The 17395-nt window shown below is 35.3% G+C and overlaps 1 protein-coding gene and 1 pseudogene across 1 annotated transcript; both read right to left on the reverse strand.

Moving 5' to 3' along the window:
* Positions 1 to 661: 661 nt before the first annotated feature.
* On the reverse strand, positions 662 to 17192 carry LOC141816818 (uncharacterized). Its single transcript, XM_074704546.1, has 7 exons — positions 16985 to 17192; positions 16231 to 16902; positions 15470 to 15822; positions 1962 to 2170; positions 1512 to 1768; positions 1248 to 1426; positions 662 to 1135 (listed from the first exon to the last, which is right to left on the reverse strand). Exons 1-7 carry the CDS (start codon positions 17190 to 17192, stop codon positions 1052 to 1054), a joined length of 1962 nt encoding a protein of 653 aa, XP_074560647.1. The 3' UTR covers positions 662 to 1051.
* Positions 11027 to 14918, reverse strand: LOC141816817 (DEAD-box ATP-dependent RNA helicase 24-like; annotated as a pseudogene).
* Positions 17193 to 17395: the final 203 nt, after the last annotated feature.

Below are 17395 nucleotides of genomic sequence, written 5' to 3' on the forward strand. Positions count from 1 at the left end.
TCAATTTGAAGTTGGATCAGTTTTCTTATATACACATAAGGGCAAAAACCAAAAAGTCATTCTTGCTTTTTTAAAATATTAAAATAATGCTTTTTATTTCAAAAATTATCTTATTCCAATATTGTTGTTGCAGTCAAAGAGTAGCTCTTTGCTAAAATAGGTGTAAAATTAAATTATTTGTTAATTTAATTAATTAAAAAATAATATACATAATGCATTTTTATATTAAAAATATTAACTTGATTGTTATTGATTAATCTAGATCAAAATCACTTTTATACTACAACTATTTGAGCAGTCATTTAGAGGTGTTATAATTTTAGCAGTTATTTAATAACCGCTACAACAATTATAGCAATCACTAAGTGGTAATTACAATGATTTTGATTATTTTTAAATCGATTTTGATTAAATTAATTAATTTTGATAAAGTTTATAAAAAAATGATATAAAAGTGTTCTCTATATTATTTTTTTAAACCAAGTTGTAACTGCTACTTTGTGGCTGTTAGGAGGAGTCATATTGATATAAAAAAAAACAATAATTACTTAAATAAATCAATAGTTATCAAATTAAGTCTATGATAAATCCTATTCCTCCACACTTAATGATAAGAAAAATTAGTCACGAAAAGATTGAAAGAAGATTAACAACTGCTTGCAACAATAAGATAAGTAGTCATTTTGGCCTTAAATGTGCAGAAAAATAATTTCAAAAAGAAGAAGAAAAAAAAAAGGGCTAAGTTGAAAGACTAGCCCTCCCCAGCAATTAGTAGAAAATTTACAACATGCATGTCCCAAGGTCAGATCCTCCAAATCAATCTTCCCATGCAAACTAGAAACAAAATGCTGGTCTGGTATGATGCAGTGGACTCGGCATCTGCACAGTCAAAACTTCACACTGAAATTCATCATGAAAAGCAGCATCGAGGATCATGCTGTGTACCCCGCTCTCACCGATCGACAGTTTTCATCAATCCATGGCGAAAGTAGTATAAACAGCTTCTTCGAAACTTGTCCTCTTTTTTCTCTCCATCCTCATGTAAGGCTTATCATCTTGCTGTATCAGTATGAATGTTCCTCTTCTCTTCTGCTCTGTGATGGAACAGTTTAGCCATTGATCGCCTCTCACAGTCCTGTCCATGGAGATTGTTCTAAATCAATTGAAGAAACAGGGCAGAACAAATCTACTGGAGTACTTAGATATACTAGAGATGAAACTCAGCGTAAGATTGTAAAGGCGCATACCTTGAACATATTTAAATGAAACGGTTTCCCAGGATTCATTCTTCTAAGTTTCAGATAAGTATATGCAAAGCTCAACTGGTCCCGGGGTGTAAACCGGTCGACTTCATTAAACCACAGACAGGAAAACAGGTTGGACATTGGCGTATGTGCTCGTACAATGAAAGAGCCTTCTGGGACATCTGTTTGGAAAAACAAAGAAATATGTGAAATTGACAGAAGAAAATGTAAGTCTTAGTGAATGAGAGGAAGATAACGATTTCATACAGCTAGGAAGCAGCTTTTTCGGATCGGAAGGATCAAATCTCTTCAGTCCATCAGACTGGTAAAATTGAAATTGTTGATCAATGATAGTATGGTTGTATTTGTTCAGTTTCTTGTTTTGCATCACCTCTTCCCAAACACAGTGCCGATCATAATGATTGGAAATTGCATATTCAAAACCTCGTCGCCAGAGGAAATATTCTAAGATGAGGTAAGGATCATTCTGAAGCCTCAACTTACTATCGAGCCAGATTGAATACCTGATTGGGCAAAAAAATTAACATAGCAATGACTCCATGAAATGAAAACAGTTCAGATCATCAAGTGAAAAGCTGCATGAGACAAAAGACTATACAGGAGGGGAACAGATGAAAAGTTTGCATCAGATGGAAAGATTTAAAAAGACCACCAATTGGTTTTAAGCTTGTGCAATCTAAATAGTTGCATTCTCACCTGGCAGAAGGGAAGAGCCTGTGTGTCAAAAACTTTGGAATTTTTCCAACTCTTCTCATGTCTGTATAAGGTAAGTTCTTGACCACTACTATTTTCCACAATCCGATGGACCCATTTTCCATCTTCTGACCTTCCAATAACAGAGTTTGCAGTGTGCTTTCATCCATGAACATGACAAAGCAGACATTTTTCCTTGAGAGACGAGTGATCTACAACAATTAAATAATGTCCCAACTGATATCAGAAATAAAATTATACTGTCAACCATTTGACAGTCACCATAATGACCTAGGTATTATTACAGTCAATCAATGCTGGATGATTGATGAAATGGATATGGTTAAGAATTAGAACAAAGTATGTACTAATTCTTTGCTAAAATCATGTAACATCATTATGATGGTCTAAACACATGCATATGCATATGCACATGCGTGCACACATAATTGTAATTGTCAAAACAAGCACACATTGTTATAACCCTAAAATTTAATAAGGGCAAATTGTTGGAATTAACAACAATTAAGGATAATTGTAATGTAATGGTTAATTTTGAGGCTATATTTAATTTATTTGAGGTAGATTAATGATGATTTTAATTATAAGTTAGCTCTGGGCTTGATTCAAATTTGAGTTGGTTTTATTAGAGTTGAATCAAACTGATCATACATGTTAATTGGGTTTAATTGGAGGCCAAATTTAATTTTAATGAGTCTGTTTTGTGGTCAGGAGTATGTAGTCCAATTGGGTTCAATTTGAATTAATTTTGATTACTTTACGATTTAACTAAGTTTGCATTGGGAATAAACCAGTTTGGTCACATTTTACTGGGTTTTAGTGAGGTGTTGGGTTACTTAGGATTATTTAATCCTCTGCCTCTTCTCTCACGTGAACCCAGTGCTAGAAACCCTCAAAGCCTCCTCTCTCATGCAATCCTTGACCTCTCAAGCAACCGCTGTTGAGAGCCCCTACAGAGTGAACCTTTTGCCCCTTTGGCCACCGCAAGCTCTAGGCTACACTTTCCCCTATTGGGAAGTCATCATCCTATGTAGATATATGAGGTGACTTGTTCTTTAAGGCAGGGTCTTTTATGGTGATTAAGGAAGTTGGACAAAGTTTTGATCTTTCCTATTCTTGGAGTTTGAGTGTAAGGTAACCTTCTTACCGTGATTTTTGTCTTGATAAAGTGGGGTCATAACTAATATTCATTCTTACTTACATCTCAACTCTAGTTGCTAATGGAGCCTTAAGGATTTCTTCGATTGGGGTGGGTAATTTCTTCCTTTTGGTTCTTGTTAAACCTTTATTGTGCATGAAAATGACGAGAATTATTAAGTTGTGGCTATATAGTTATTGCTTGTATGCTTTTCAAATGGGTTAAAATGATGTTGGATTAATGAAATGGGTTCAAATGAATTAGATTATTAAGATTTAAATGTTGGCTGCCATAAATAATAACTTTCTATGCTTTTCAACTTGTGGGCTATCATGTGGGATCACATGTGAGAATACTTTTAAATTATAACATGATTCTTTAGTTATTCATCTTTTATTTTGTTTTGCCTTTCATGCTCAATATTAATTGCTATGTTGATGGTTGCAAGTTTCTTTTATACTAAATCCTCTATTTGGAGAATATTTAATAATATATATAGATAATTAATGCAACTTTTAATAAGTGGTGATATAAGTTAATCCCTCAATCTAACCATACTCTAAGTGTGGCATTTATTATATAATGTGTAAATTTAAAGTGAAATAATACTTGAACATAAAATCCTTCAAAGGGAATAAGTAATTATTACAAATGGTGAAATAAATATAAAAAAAGTGAAGAGTCTAACATTTTATCAGAGAGCTCATGCTCTTGCCCGACCATAGAGACATGAAAGCAAGAATTGTCCGCAGGTCAATATTTATTCTACTTTTTACGGTATATTATCGACCATATCACTAGTGAGGACTCTAGCCACGTGTCAAATGACACTGCTTTACACTATGAGAGTTTGACTCTAATAATTCACTTCTTAGTGGTTTATTTACTAAAAAACAAATGTAAATAAGATTTTTTGTGGATATAATTATAGATTGATTATTAGCAACTGCCTATAAATAAGTATAAAACTATAAATAAATATTGTTTATCATCCTAAAAAGGTAATAATACTTATAATGTGCTAATTGAAAGCATATGTAGAATGTAAATTATTCAATGTGAATTTTAATTATTATTATTCCTTTAACTTTTTAATTTAAGATAATAATCTGTGCATATCTTTCTACATTACCCACTTTGTAATTTGTATTCACGTTATGAAATTTTTAACCCCTAAGTTGATCATTAAGGTGTTTGCGTCACACATTGAGTGTTGGTCCTTATTATGTATGCATTTTAGTTAGTTTATTTTGTTGTTTTGGTTCTAACAATATTGTAAGCCACACGCAACAAGTGAAGCTTGCGTTTTGGCTGGCTTATCTCAGGCACGATGTGTCATACATGCGCGCGCGCGCACACACACACACATACATGCACACTTTTCATACATAGATTATTAGAGTTAGATACTTAAAACATAGGTCAGTAAGCCTATATTAGTGTCCCACAAGGTGAACTGATCAAATCTTACCTCCCTCAATCTCATGGGGAAAATAGCTCATTTATTCTAAAAAAAGATTTCAATTAACTGGTCAAATAGCTTGTGCATCAATTTACTAAAAAAACACATCTGTTATTGTTCAATAATAAATTCACTCCACTGAGAATCATTAGAATCCACTTGTATTTGTATGAAGCACCTAATATTATTAGATATATTCCAAACTCTGTAATTTATGATGCACTATGCCAATAGTCTCAGATGGGCAAGTGCACATATTGAAGGTAGAATGCTCCATGCCTATAGTTCCACATGAACAAGTACAGTTATTCATTGCGCTTATATATTAAAGAATGCCCTCTCTCAAGTGACTTGTCATTTTGGAATCAAATAACACACCAAGACTTTATTTTTAACACATCAAAGTTAGCACCATCCTAGTACTACTGAGAATCATAAACTCTGATTAGTTTTTTCATATATCTACTTCCACCTGAATGTGCATCCACATGTATTCATATATGCATGACTGGAATGTAATGCTAGAGTTTAAATGATGAAAGCTCGCAAGATGTATCCCCAATTATAAATGCTTATTACTATAAAAAGTTGTGCTTTTTCCACTGTCTATGGAAAATAATGATTAATATAAAGTCCATTTGGTGATTTGCCATTAAGAACTAACAACAAAACCACTGAAGACAGAGTTGACAAAAAGGTCTTGGCAATGAAAGAAAATGAAGGTAAACGCAAAAGGACAAGAAATGCATAGGACCTAGCAACGTACTACCTAATGAAGTTCAAGCATCTTTTCACTAATCTTCCAACCAATCAGGGCTTCGAATTTAAAAATACATAACTAGTATAGCTTGATTTGCCCATATGGAGAGAAAGAAACAGACAATATAATTTTTAAAAAAAAACAAAGAAATGAGCACATCAAGGACAGACCATTTCCTGTTATGGTGTGATTAGCATGAAAAACCACAAAAGTAACTCTATCATATTGTTTGAAGATTTAGCATTGTCAGACAACAGTTCCAATAAAATTGAGTGTCATCGATGAACACTTTACACAAAATAATCATTCAGAAAAACCACAAAAGTAACTCATTTTATCATATTGTTTGAGATTTAGCATTGTCAGACAACAGTTCCAATAAAATTGAGTGTCATCGATGAACACTTTACATAAAATAATCATTCAGCTACCAAAAATGTGGAGGATATAATGCATGTAGACAATAAACTATGCTGTCTTTGAGTAGTGTCACATTAGGGAGAGAAAAAAGTTCATTCTAAAATATCATGAATTCACAATCACGTATGGAATAAAACTTGAGGAATGCATACAAAATGAGAAGTGCAGCCAGCATGATCACACATAACACAATTACTTCCAATCAGGCCCTCTATCATTGTACAAAAAAGTATTTCTAATTAAAAAATACCTACCTCCAAGCAATTGTCATTGATAAAGCCATTGTGAATAGATCACAAAACAAAAGTGTTTGAAGGAAAATTGAAATCAGTTTCAAGTCCAAGTATCAACCTTAATGTTTAAGATTTAAGATGGTATCAGTGGCTGTATTGTCCTGAATAGTATTATAAGACAGCAATTCTAATGAATACGCTGCCACTAGACTAGTACACTATCATCCATTACCATTTCAATCCATTAAACTAGTAAAAGAATTGTTGGATAAACTGCCACTAGACAATAAACTACGCTGAATGTTTATTTGAGTGGTATGGCTTAAATAATTGTTCAGCGAATAACAATTTGAGTTCTAGAAGATATTATCAACTATGATCTCAGACTTGTAATTAGAATAGAACGGCACTTGAAGAATGGATACAAAATGGAGGCTGAACTAGCATTAGAACTGAAACAATTGTTTTCAATCAGGCTTTCTCAACCACAAGTTAGTGTCATATAAGTTTACAAAGTATTATGTAGTGTGAATTTGGATAAAGAGTATTAGTTCAGAAGAAAATTTTTAGGTCGCTACCATACCGCCCAGTATGGGTCATATGTACTGATTTAACAAAGGGACTAGTAGGGTCAACTACCAAATCCAGTGCAAGCCCAAAAACTAGAAATCAAATTCTTTGTTCATTTCCCAATGGACATGAATAGCTATTTTAGCTTTTTTTTCTTTATTTGATTATTCTCACTCCTCATTTCACAACCTAGAGATCAACATCTCAAGCTCCAAACTCACTCAAAGTTCATTGTTAGTTTACTTTCTCAACCAAATTTAACCAAAATTCATCATCACATGTAACCTAAGCCACAGATTTGGTAATGCATGATGGCATGGGTGGCATTGGAGCAAAACCACCATGGGCAAGAATTCACGACCAATATATTGCTCAAAGTGGAGGTGTTACATGTACCGAGCAACAAATTATTGGTGATTGACATGACAAATGCAAAAAAGCGCTTCCCCAAGAATCGAACTAGCTTTCAAGCAAAAGTTGGCTGAAAATATCTAAACACTTAAAAGATGAGAAAGGATAGGAGCTTGATAGAGAGGCAATTGGGCAATTTGACAAAGAACCAGTACTAGCGGAATGGAGATAAAGTCAACATCTCAAAATGGAAGGTACCTCAATGCTTCTATGGTTGAGTAAAAGTGAGAGAAAACTCAAATATATAATACGGTGGTCAATACAAGTAGAACAAGTAAGAAACCAAAATACTAGAATATGAACCGCCAACCTACAAAGAGACCAAACAACACCAGTCCTACATTACGGTTGCACTCAAAGTGTCTTTAACTCACAATACCTAAGGTTGAATTCTATGTTGCAGATCTAAGTTTGAGGGCATTTCCTCCTAAGCTTGGGTGAATTTAGTTTAAAATAACCCAACACAAAAGCAATGAAGTAAACAGGATAACTGTTATCACATTACATTTATGTTTTACACTGATTTAAAACTTTTATTAAGTGTTTCATTGTTGCACTAGTCAAACAGACACTTGGAATGAAGAGGTTAACAAGTAACCATCAGTTGATATTCTATATGATGCATACCAAGTGTCTATAAAAGGTATGGTACTGCAGTAGTCTACCAAAGGACTGACATGGACAGTAGATCAAGAGTCTACTAGACTAAGTTTTATTTATATGCATATATATATGTTGAATGAGGTACATAATATTAAACAGAATACAATCATGCAATATGAACTAATATTAAAATAAAAACCAAAATCATGGCATGATATTGTACGACAACAACAATAACTAAGTTTTTATCCAACTAAGTGAGGTTGGCCATATGGATCCTCCTACGCCATTGAACTCGATCCCCTAATATATCATCATCTATATTTAAATGAGTTTTATCCTAATTTATCATTGCTAATCAAGTATTCTTTGATTTCCCTCTTCCTCTGTTAATGTGTGTATTTGTCATAGTCTCATATCGCCTAATAAGGGCATTTATTGAACGTCTAAGTACTTATCCATACCATCTTAAATGTGTTTCTCGAAGTTTTCCTCAATAGATACAACCCCCGACTTTCTTTCTAATATTCTTATTTCTTATCTATCCATCCTTGTATGTCTTCAAATTCACTTTAACATCCTCATCTTTACGGCTCTCATCGTTTACTTATGTGTTCACTTCATAGTTCGACATTCAGTTCCATATAATATAGCAATCTAATAATTGATTTGTAAAATTTTCCTTTAAGCTTTAAAAGGTACCTTAGGATCACAAAGAATACCTAATACCCTCCTTCATTTCATCCTACTTGTATCCTATGCAAAGCATATCTATCAACTACTCTATCCTTTTGCAAAAACGATCCTAAGTACTTAAAGCTTTTAGTTATCTTATCAATATCTTGCTACATCTAATACTACTGAACTTAAATTTCATATATTCTGTCAAGATTCAACATTAGCATTTACTCCTTTATGTGTCTCATCAACCAAAACAAATGTCATCTAAATATAACATGCGCCATGGTAACGTGTCTTGGATGTATCCAGTGAGTTCATCCATAATTAGTGTAAAAAGGTACGAACTTAGAGTTGATCCTTGATGTAACCTTATAGGAAACACTTCAATTAATCTGTTTGAAGTCTTCACTCTTATCATTACATACTTATATATCCTTAAATTGTTCCAATATATGCTATGTTAACACCTTTCTTTTCTAAAATTCTCCACCTAACTTTTCTCATTTCAATCAGTAATCTGATAAGATGTATAGCTGCGATCACCGACCTTTCAAACATGAATCCAATTGATTTTGGATCACCTTAGTCTCCTTTCTTTTTTTCTATCGCTTTTTTTTCCAAAATTTCATGATATGGCTCATTAATGCCCTTATAATTCGGGTAATTTTATTTAACATAATATAAGTTGTATGACCAAACTATTTGTGTTTGACTACATGGATCTTATCTCACCATGCACTCAACGTAAGGGCATAGCATTAGTAACTACATAACATAAAATTTTCAAATACCTTTAAATATGATAGCAATAAAAATACAATTAAATATTTCAAATTGCTGAACACAAACATGGTTTTATTTATACCTCCTATAAAAAACTATAAAATATACTATTCACAAGTTGCGAACCATTACAAGACCCAAATAAGCCAGAGGGTTTTCATGAAGTAGAACCTACTTCGTGTGTAGACTCTAGGTTCAAATTACTTTATCAAATTATGATGGAGATACAACATGTTGATATGGAGCCAAAGGAATAGGGTGAGAGTAAGATAAACTCCATCTCCTACAAATCTCAATTTGCTTTCGCACTTGACTACATCTTTAACCTTCTTAGTCTTAACCATGTCTTTCTTCACTGCATCTCTTTTCCCCATATGCCAAGCCAGTGAACTTGAATAGGCTTACATGGTATTAAGTATTAGTCAAAGTCCAGCAGAATCTGTCAGCTCACCAGTTGTAAATTAATTTGACTCGAAGCGATAGAATTATGAAAGTATATGAACCAGCTGGTGAATTTGATAGCTTTGATGGATCTCTTCACTTCTCTAAATTGGAAGTTAATATAGAGCAAGACAAGAAAGTATCAATTTGATATGGAATGTAAGACCCTAGTTACAGAATATAATTTTCCTTATCAGTAAATTAAGATTAAGAGCATTCAGCTAGAGTTCACTGGCCTTTGCTCATGGCAAACACAAGTCAAAGAGTCAATGACACAACCGAAAGATTAATAGTCAATATCACAGTTGTTTTAAATTAATTGCAAGATGACACAGCTATGTGGTAACTTCTGGTGAATTTTAGGTCATCATCAGAAATGTCATCAAGTGTTTATCCCATTTATTTAGGTTGGGTTATATGAATCTAATACCTCCAATATGTTTATGCACAGCTACATCACTAGTAATATTCAAATCAATTTCTTTCATTTACATTGACTACTGTTTACTTGAGTCTCTCTCTATCCATTCTTTCCCTCTAATAGATTGAACTCTTTCAACTATAAAATCTATTGATCACATTTTAACATGTTCATACCATCTCAACCTTTTTTCCCATTTGAGTAATAACTTGGGCTTTTAATAAAGCTAAGTTTATTGTTTCACATAAAGTGATGTATCCCTTTCTTCCGGTGTTTGATGGCCTACATCTCCCAGCTCCCAGTTTTCTGATTCATTTTTAGATGCTTTTAAATATTACAATTTCATATTTCAAATAGTCTAGGAAGAGTTGAACTTTGACTATTCAAGATAAAAATAACTCTTTTATTAGTTTACGACTGCTTAAGAAATACTATCTTATTTTACATCTTGTATAAGCAAAACATAGTAATACTTATGGCAATAATTAGGAGCAACCATAATACTAAATGGATCAGAAATTTCTTCAGAAGTAGAACTTGCTTGGTGATTAACTATAGGTTACCGTCGCTTCATCAACAAAAAATGGAGATACAACATACTGACACCTAGCCAAGAAATTACAGTGAGAGAAGGAAAACTCCAATGTCCAAAATTGCTTTCGCACTTGACTACATATCTATCTACTATATGACGTCGGACGGAATAGCAATTATCCTACGGGTTATATTGATTCCGTTAATCGACTGCAAATGCCGAAAAATAATCTTCTAAAACATGTTAATTCAGAAGAATACCAAGAGATAGGAAAATAAACAGCAATGTCAAAAATATTATTAATCCAAAAATCAGCCCATAACATCAACTAGACAATTGTTTAATTAGACCTAAAATCTTAAAATGCAAAAAAAAGGAAAAAAAAACTTCTTAACAGACTGAGAATCATAAAAATCCTAAACAGACTCAAAATCTTAAAATATAAAAGATAGAAATTATCAAAAATACTCTAAATACTAAAAAACTCAAAAATTATCAAAAAATAAAAATTATCAAAAATAATAATAATAATCTTCGGATCCTCCTACATCAGTTACCTCGGGTTGAAAAAAAAAACTCGTCCATGAGTTTAGAGTAATATCAGTGGTAGTCCAGGAGGAAGATTCTCTGATATCAACTTGGCAATTGCTTGTTGTGGACAGATGCATGCTTCTTTTTGTGTAATAAGAGTGTATGTAGTCCCATCTTTATCTCCAGCATGGCTTGTTCAACCAATGCGATGGGCATGCATGCCCATATCTTGAACAATATCAAAATTAGCAACTAACTTAATCGATTTTATGTCAAGTCCCCGGGCAGCAACATCAGTTGCCACAAGAACATGATATGTTCCTGATTTGAATTTTTGCAAAATGTTCATACGAGAGGCTTGATCCTTGTCCCCGTGAAGGGATGAAATTTTGAAACCATTATATAGCAACTGACTTTCAATCTCATCCACTATAGCCTTTTTTGAGGAAAATACAAGAACATCCCCATCATCAATCAATCCAGGTAGCTTATCAAGAAGCCAAGACATCTTCTCAGTATCAGAAGGGATTACATTTACAACCTGAGTAGCGTCCTCATTTGCTATTCCTACCTCACCAATTGTAACCCTTAGAGGATCAGATAGAATTTCTCTTGCTCAACTTTGTATAGCATAGTAGTTGTGAAAAGAAAAGTCTGTCGATCAGGTCTAATTTGACCAACAACAGACCTAATATGTGGCTCAAAGTCAAGATCAAAAATTCGATCGGCTTCATCTAGTACAAGATAAGTTGCCCTAGTCATTGTTAGAGCCTTCATCTTAAGCAAGTCAATAAGCCTGCCTAGACTGGCAACAACTATTTCACAACCTGCCTTGAGTTCTCTAAACTGATCTAATTTAGATACCCCACCGTACACAGCAGCAACACGAAGTCCATAAGGTTTTGAAAATTGCTTAGCTTCTAGATACATCTGATGTGTCAATTCCCTTGTTGGAGCACATATCACACCGATTAGACCTTGTCCTTTGCCAACTTCAGGCTGATCCATAATACGAACAATCATAGGGAGAACAAATGCAACAGTTTTACCAAAACCTATTTTTGCAATGTCAATAATATCTCTACCAGAAAGTACGATGGGGCGAGCTTGACATTGTATCGTTGTTGGTTTCTCATAGGCCTGCTTTGCAATAGCACCCATTAGCGGAGAAGGAAACCCACAATCTTCAAAGAGTTTGATTGGTTTTGGCATATCAAAACTCAAGACTCGAATAGCTAAAGTTTTCTGGTACACAGAAACTTCATAATCGCTCATACCTGATTTTGAAGAATTCTCTTCATAGAAATACTTGTTAAATAGCTCGTAGTCCATAGTGTTATGATCCAATGTCGGAATGGGCTTTATCTTTCGTTTATCCATGGCAATCGGGTTATCATCTGAGTCATATTCTATTGCCCCTAAGTCCACTGCTTTGGCTGCGGTAGACACCTCAATTTGAAGATTCATACCAATTTCATCAACAATTTCATCCACCTGATCATCATTATAAATTGGATCATTAGTTGCCTCAATCTCACCTTCCACGTCTTCTTCAATCAACAGGTAAAACTCCTCCGTGTAATCATTGATCAATCTTGCATCCTATCTCAAAGTCTAACGTCGTTGAAACACAGTCTGAGTATAGCCGAAAGAAAGAAAATGGTTCTTCATCTTCTCCCAGTTAATGATCTTTGCTTTGCCTTATTTGTCTCGTGAGTATAGCAGTTGCTCCCACCACGTTGATACTCGATTTTTGAATTTGATGGCAACCAATTTGACTTTCACACATTCAACCATTTCCTCATAATAAAAAATTCTTTCTACTTCATTAAAGCAATCAATGAATTTCTCATCTTGAAACATACCAGAAAACTCGAGAAGATCAATTAGAAACCCGATATCTCCGTACCGTTCCTCTCGACCACTGCTTCTGCGATTGTGATAGGGGTTTTGAAAAATGGAATAGGAATTAGGATAAGGAAACTTACGACCTTCAAGATCTTGCGCCGCCAGACGCTGAATTTTGTGATTTTTCTCTACAAATCAAGAATCTCGTCTTGGGTGTTATGATCATGGTGCGAGGCTTCCTCAGCCGAAACCTACCTGTCACAACCATGATCACAACCACGACGACCATCCATGGGATTCAAAGAGCTCTAATACCAACTGACGCAGGACAGGATAACGATAATCCTGCAGGTTGTATTGATTTTATTGATCGACTGCGAACGTTGAAAAATAATATTCTAAAGTTGTTGATTCAGAAGAATACTAGAAAATAAGGAAATAAACGGCACAACAACAACAACCAACAACAACCAAGTCTTATCCCACTAAGTGAGGTCGGCTATATGGATCCTTTTACGCCATTGAGCTCTATCTCCTATTATATCATCATTTATATTTAAATAAATTTTATCTTGTTTTATTGTTGCTAACCAAGTCTTTTTTGGTCTACCTCGCCCTCGTTTGATATGCGTATTTGTCATAGTTTCACACCGCCTAACTGGAGCATTTATCGGTCGTCTAAGTACATGTCCGTACCACCTTAAACGTGTCTCACAGTTTTTCCTCAATAGATGCAACTCCAACTTTCTCTCTAATGCTCTCATTTCTTATTCTGTCCATCTTCGTATGTCCACACATCCATCTTAACATCTTCATCTCCGCAACTCTCATCTTTTGCTCATGTGCTCGAGTCATAGCCCAACATTCAGCGTCATATGCCATTTTATAGAACTTTCCTTTAAGTTTTAGAAGCACTTTACGATCACATAAAACACCTGATGCTCTCCTCCACTTCAACCATCCTGTTTGTATTCTATGTAAGACATCTCTCTCAATCCCTCCATCGGCTTGCAAAAATGATCCTAAATATTTAAAACTCTCAGTTCCAGACAACTCATCATCTCCTATTTTAATACTTGTCTCATTATGTTCAATATTGCTAAACTTAAATTCCATATATTCTGTCTTTACTCTACTAAGCCTAAAACCTTTCTCTTCTAGTGTTTCTCGCCAAAATTCTAATTTAGCATTTACTCCCTCACGTGTCTCATCTACCAATACAATATCATCTGCAAACAACATGCACCATGGTACGGTATCTTGAATGTGTCCAGTAAATTCATCCATGATTAGTGTAAAAAGATAAAGACTTAGAGCTGACCCTTGATGTAACCCTATCTTTATTGGAAATGCTTCAGTTAATCCGCCTGAAATCTTCACTCTAGTCGTTACTTCCTCATACATATCCTTAATTAGGTCAATATATACTACGCTAACACCCCTCTTTTCTAGAATTCTCCATATAATTTCCCTTGGGACTCTATCATAAGCTTTTTCTAAATCAACAAATATCATATGTAGATCTTTCTTTTGCCCCCGATACTTTTCAATTAGTTGCCTGAGAAAATGTATAGCTTCTATTGTCGACCTACCAGGCATAAACGCAAATTGATTTTCGGTGACCATAGCAACTAGATATGGCAATGCCAAAAATATTATTAATCCAAAAATCATCCCATAACATCAACTAGATAATTATTTAAACAGACCGAAAATCCCAAAATGCAAAGAAATGATAAAAATTCTCAACAAACTCAAAATCCTAAAAATTCTAAACGGACTCAAAATCCTAAAAATTCTAAACAGATTCAAAATCCTAAAATATAAAAGATAGAAATTACCAAAAAAACTCTAAATATCAAAAATTATCAAAAATAGTAATAAAAATCTTCAGATCCTCCTACATCACTATAGATTTCCATCACTTTATAAACCAAAGAGAGAGATGTAACACACTAACAGTGAGCCAACAAAGGAGAGGAAGAATGGAAGATAATCCCAAAATCTCTTGCACATCTAAATTGCTTTTCGCCCTTGGTTACACATTTATCCATCTTCCCATCTTCAACCTTCACTGTCTTCACTGCTTCTCCTGTTTCCATATACCATGAAAATGAACAGGTTGGCGTGCTTCTAGTCAAGGTCAGGAAAGTCCATGTCGGCTCATAACTCGCAACTTAAATGGACTCCAAGCAATAGAATTGTGCAGAGTATATGAACCAAGCTGTGAATTTGACAAGCTTAATAGATCTCTTCATATCTCTATTTTAGCTATTAATACATGGCAAAACAAGAAAGTATTGACTTCATATGAAGCTTAAGATCCTAGCTACTGTATAGAATTCTTCTTCTAAGATTAATTGAACTTGAGAAAAAAATTGCATCCCATTGATGTCCATTGAACTTCTTAAATGACAAGTTGAGGAGAAGCAAAATGCTACATTGCCTAGCCAGTTGCTCATGGAAAACATAAATCAAAAAGCCAATGTCTCATAAGATTAGTGATAAATATCACAGTTGTTTAAAACTAAATTAGCCAGCAGAATCAAGATCCTAACAACCACAAATTCAATTGTAGAAGTCCAATGAGATTGAAGTAAACTGTTATCTTAATGCATGAAATCATTATTGACGCGTAAGATAAAGTTATTACCGTTTTGCTAAAAGGTGACCTCAAACGATCTGAATTTCCAAAGATGCAAGACGATACAGCTATATGGCAACTGTTCAGGAATGTTAGGTCATCATCAGAAATATCAAAACCAGTACTTGGGGAATCACCTGGCCCTTTGATAAACCCACAGTTCATTGTTTGGTCACTAGCATAAAATGTTCTCTCCCTTTCTTCCAGTGTCTGATGGCCAGCAAATCTTGGCTCCCAATTTTCTGATCCATTTGGCTTCTTTTCTCCATGTGTATACTGCAAAGAGAATCTTGAAAACTTCTTTCCACTTAAAGGTTCGACAACTGAAGTTGAATTCAATAATTTTATTGCACAGGATGAACCTGTTCAATGGATAACATACAGACCAATCAACACCAAGAAAAATGATCTCAGTAATAACTAAATATTGTATGACAAGCACATAGTATGTCTTAGGCACAAAAGGTTCATGATTCCTAGTGCAATAAAAGTGAAACTACTGAAACACTTTCACTGGTAAAATCTAATACAGAATGTAGAAAAAGAGGAACAGAGGTCAATATTTGACATGCATTTGCTTCCACGAAAACTAATAAAATCTATTTCCATGAGTTTCACATTGTAGAGCATATTCAACATTCAATTCTCGTGACTGTTTGTAAAATTGCATGTGTATCTTGCACTATTTCATTTCAGGCACAACTACTGTCAGAGAATATGATAACAGCATACAGCATAGAACATAAGTAATAAAAATGTCAATAGCTTACTAGAAACTCTGTGGTGCTTTGATTTTCTTTTTGAGCCAGCCTTCTTTGTGGAACCAGAAAGCTTATGATCCTTCGTTGATTTTAAGTCACCAACAGAACCACCTTGTATCTCCCGAGAATCATTGTTGTGTATGTCTATAGATACGTCTTTCTCTGGTTCATCTCCATCATCCTCATCCAACCTCCGCACTCCATCAGCATCATGAGTTTCATCATCGTAATGCTGCATACCAATACCATCGTCGTACTCGTCATCGAAATCGTCCTCAATGCCCTGCTTCAGCTCGCTCTCATCCGTGGCAGAAGCTTCATAATCCTCTTCGTAAGACTCCAGCTCCTCCCGCCCTCCCTCATTGTACAACTCCCCATCAATCTTTGCACTTCTCTTCTCGTTCACTTTAGCCTGGCGATCGTGCGCAGATATTTGCCCACGCCGGCGCTTCCCACTCTCCAATAATCGACCTCGTTGGACCGCTTGCTGCTCATCTGCTGGAAAATCCTTCTCGCCCAAACCCCCGTCCCTGTTCCTATCGTCCCCATCCCAGTACCTCGAATCGCGGCCGATCTTGCCAGAGCCGCGCCCGAACTTGAGCTGCTTCGACTGGTTCGATGCCACATGAAACTCCATTTCGTTCGTCCCGTCATCCTCCTGCCCCGAATCTCTTGAAAACCCTGCGAAGATGGCAACTTTGAGGCAAAGGTCGCTAGACTAGAGTGGAGAGAGTAGGGTTGATGAGGGAAAGGTAGCAAGCACCTTTTCGAGGGGAAGAAAGGTGGCTGTAGGCAGCGAGGGCGACGAGGAGGACGAGGGTCAGAGCGACGACGAGGGCGACGAAGGAGAGCCGGCGGTGGGACTTTCCGGGGCGTCGGATCCGCGCGGGCCGGTGCGGGATCCTGTCGGCGGCGTCAGCATGGATCCGGACGCCGAATCGGTCCGCGCCCAATGGACGATACTGAGCCATCACCTCATTATAATTTTTTTTGCCTTCTCTATATTTATACTCTTGTCTGGAGGTCGATGAATCGGGGCCGGTTGAAGCGAACCGATGGTTCAGACTGGACTGAACCCGAGCTGCGTTAATCGATACTCTGCTTCTTTCCACATTCCCTAGTGCTCGCACCATTTCCTCCAAACTTTTAATTTAAATATTTAATTTTTATTATT

Source organism: Curcuma longa, unplaced genomic scaffold (genome assembly GCF_044706935.1).
Source record: "Curcuma longa cultivar G26 ecotype Majalengka, Jawa Barat unplaced genomic scaffold, ITB_CL_G26_1.1 contig_18284, whole genome shotgun sequence".
In the NCBI taxonomy this organism is placed as follows: domain Eukaryota; kingdom Viridiplantae; phylum Streptophyta; class Magnoliopsida; order Zingiberales; family Zingiberaceae; genus Curcuma; species Curcuma longa.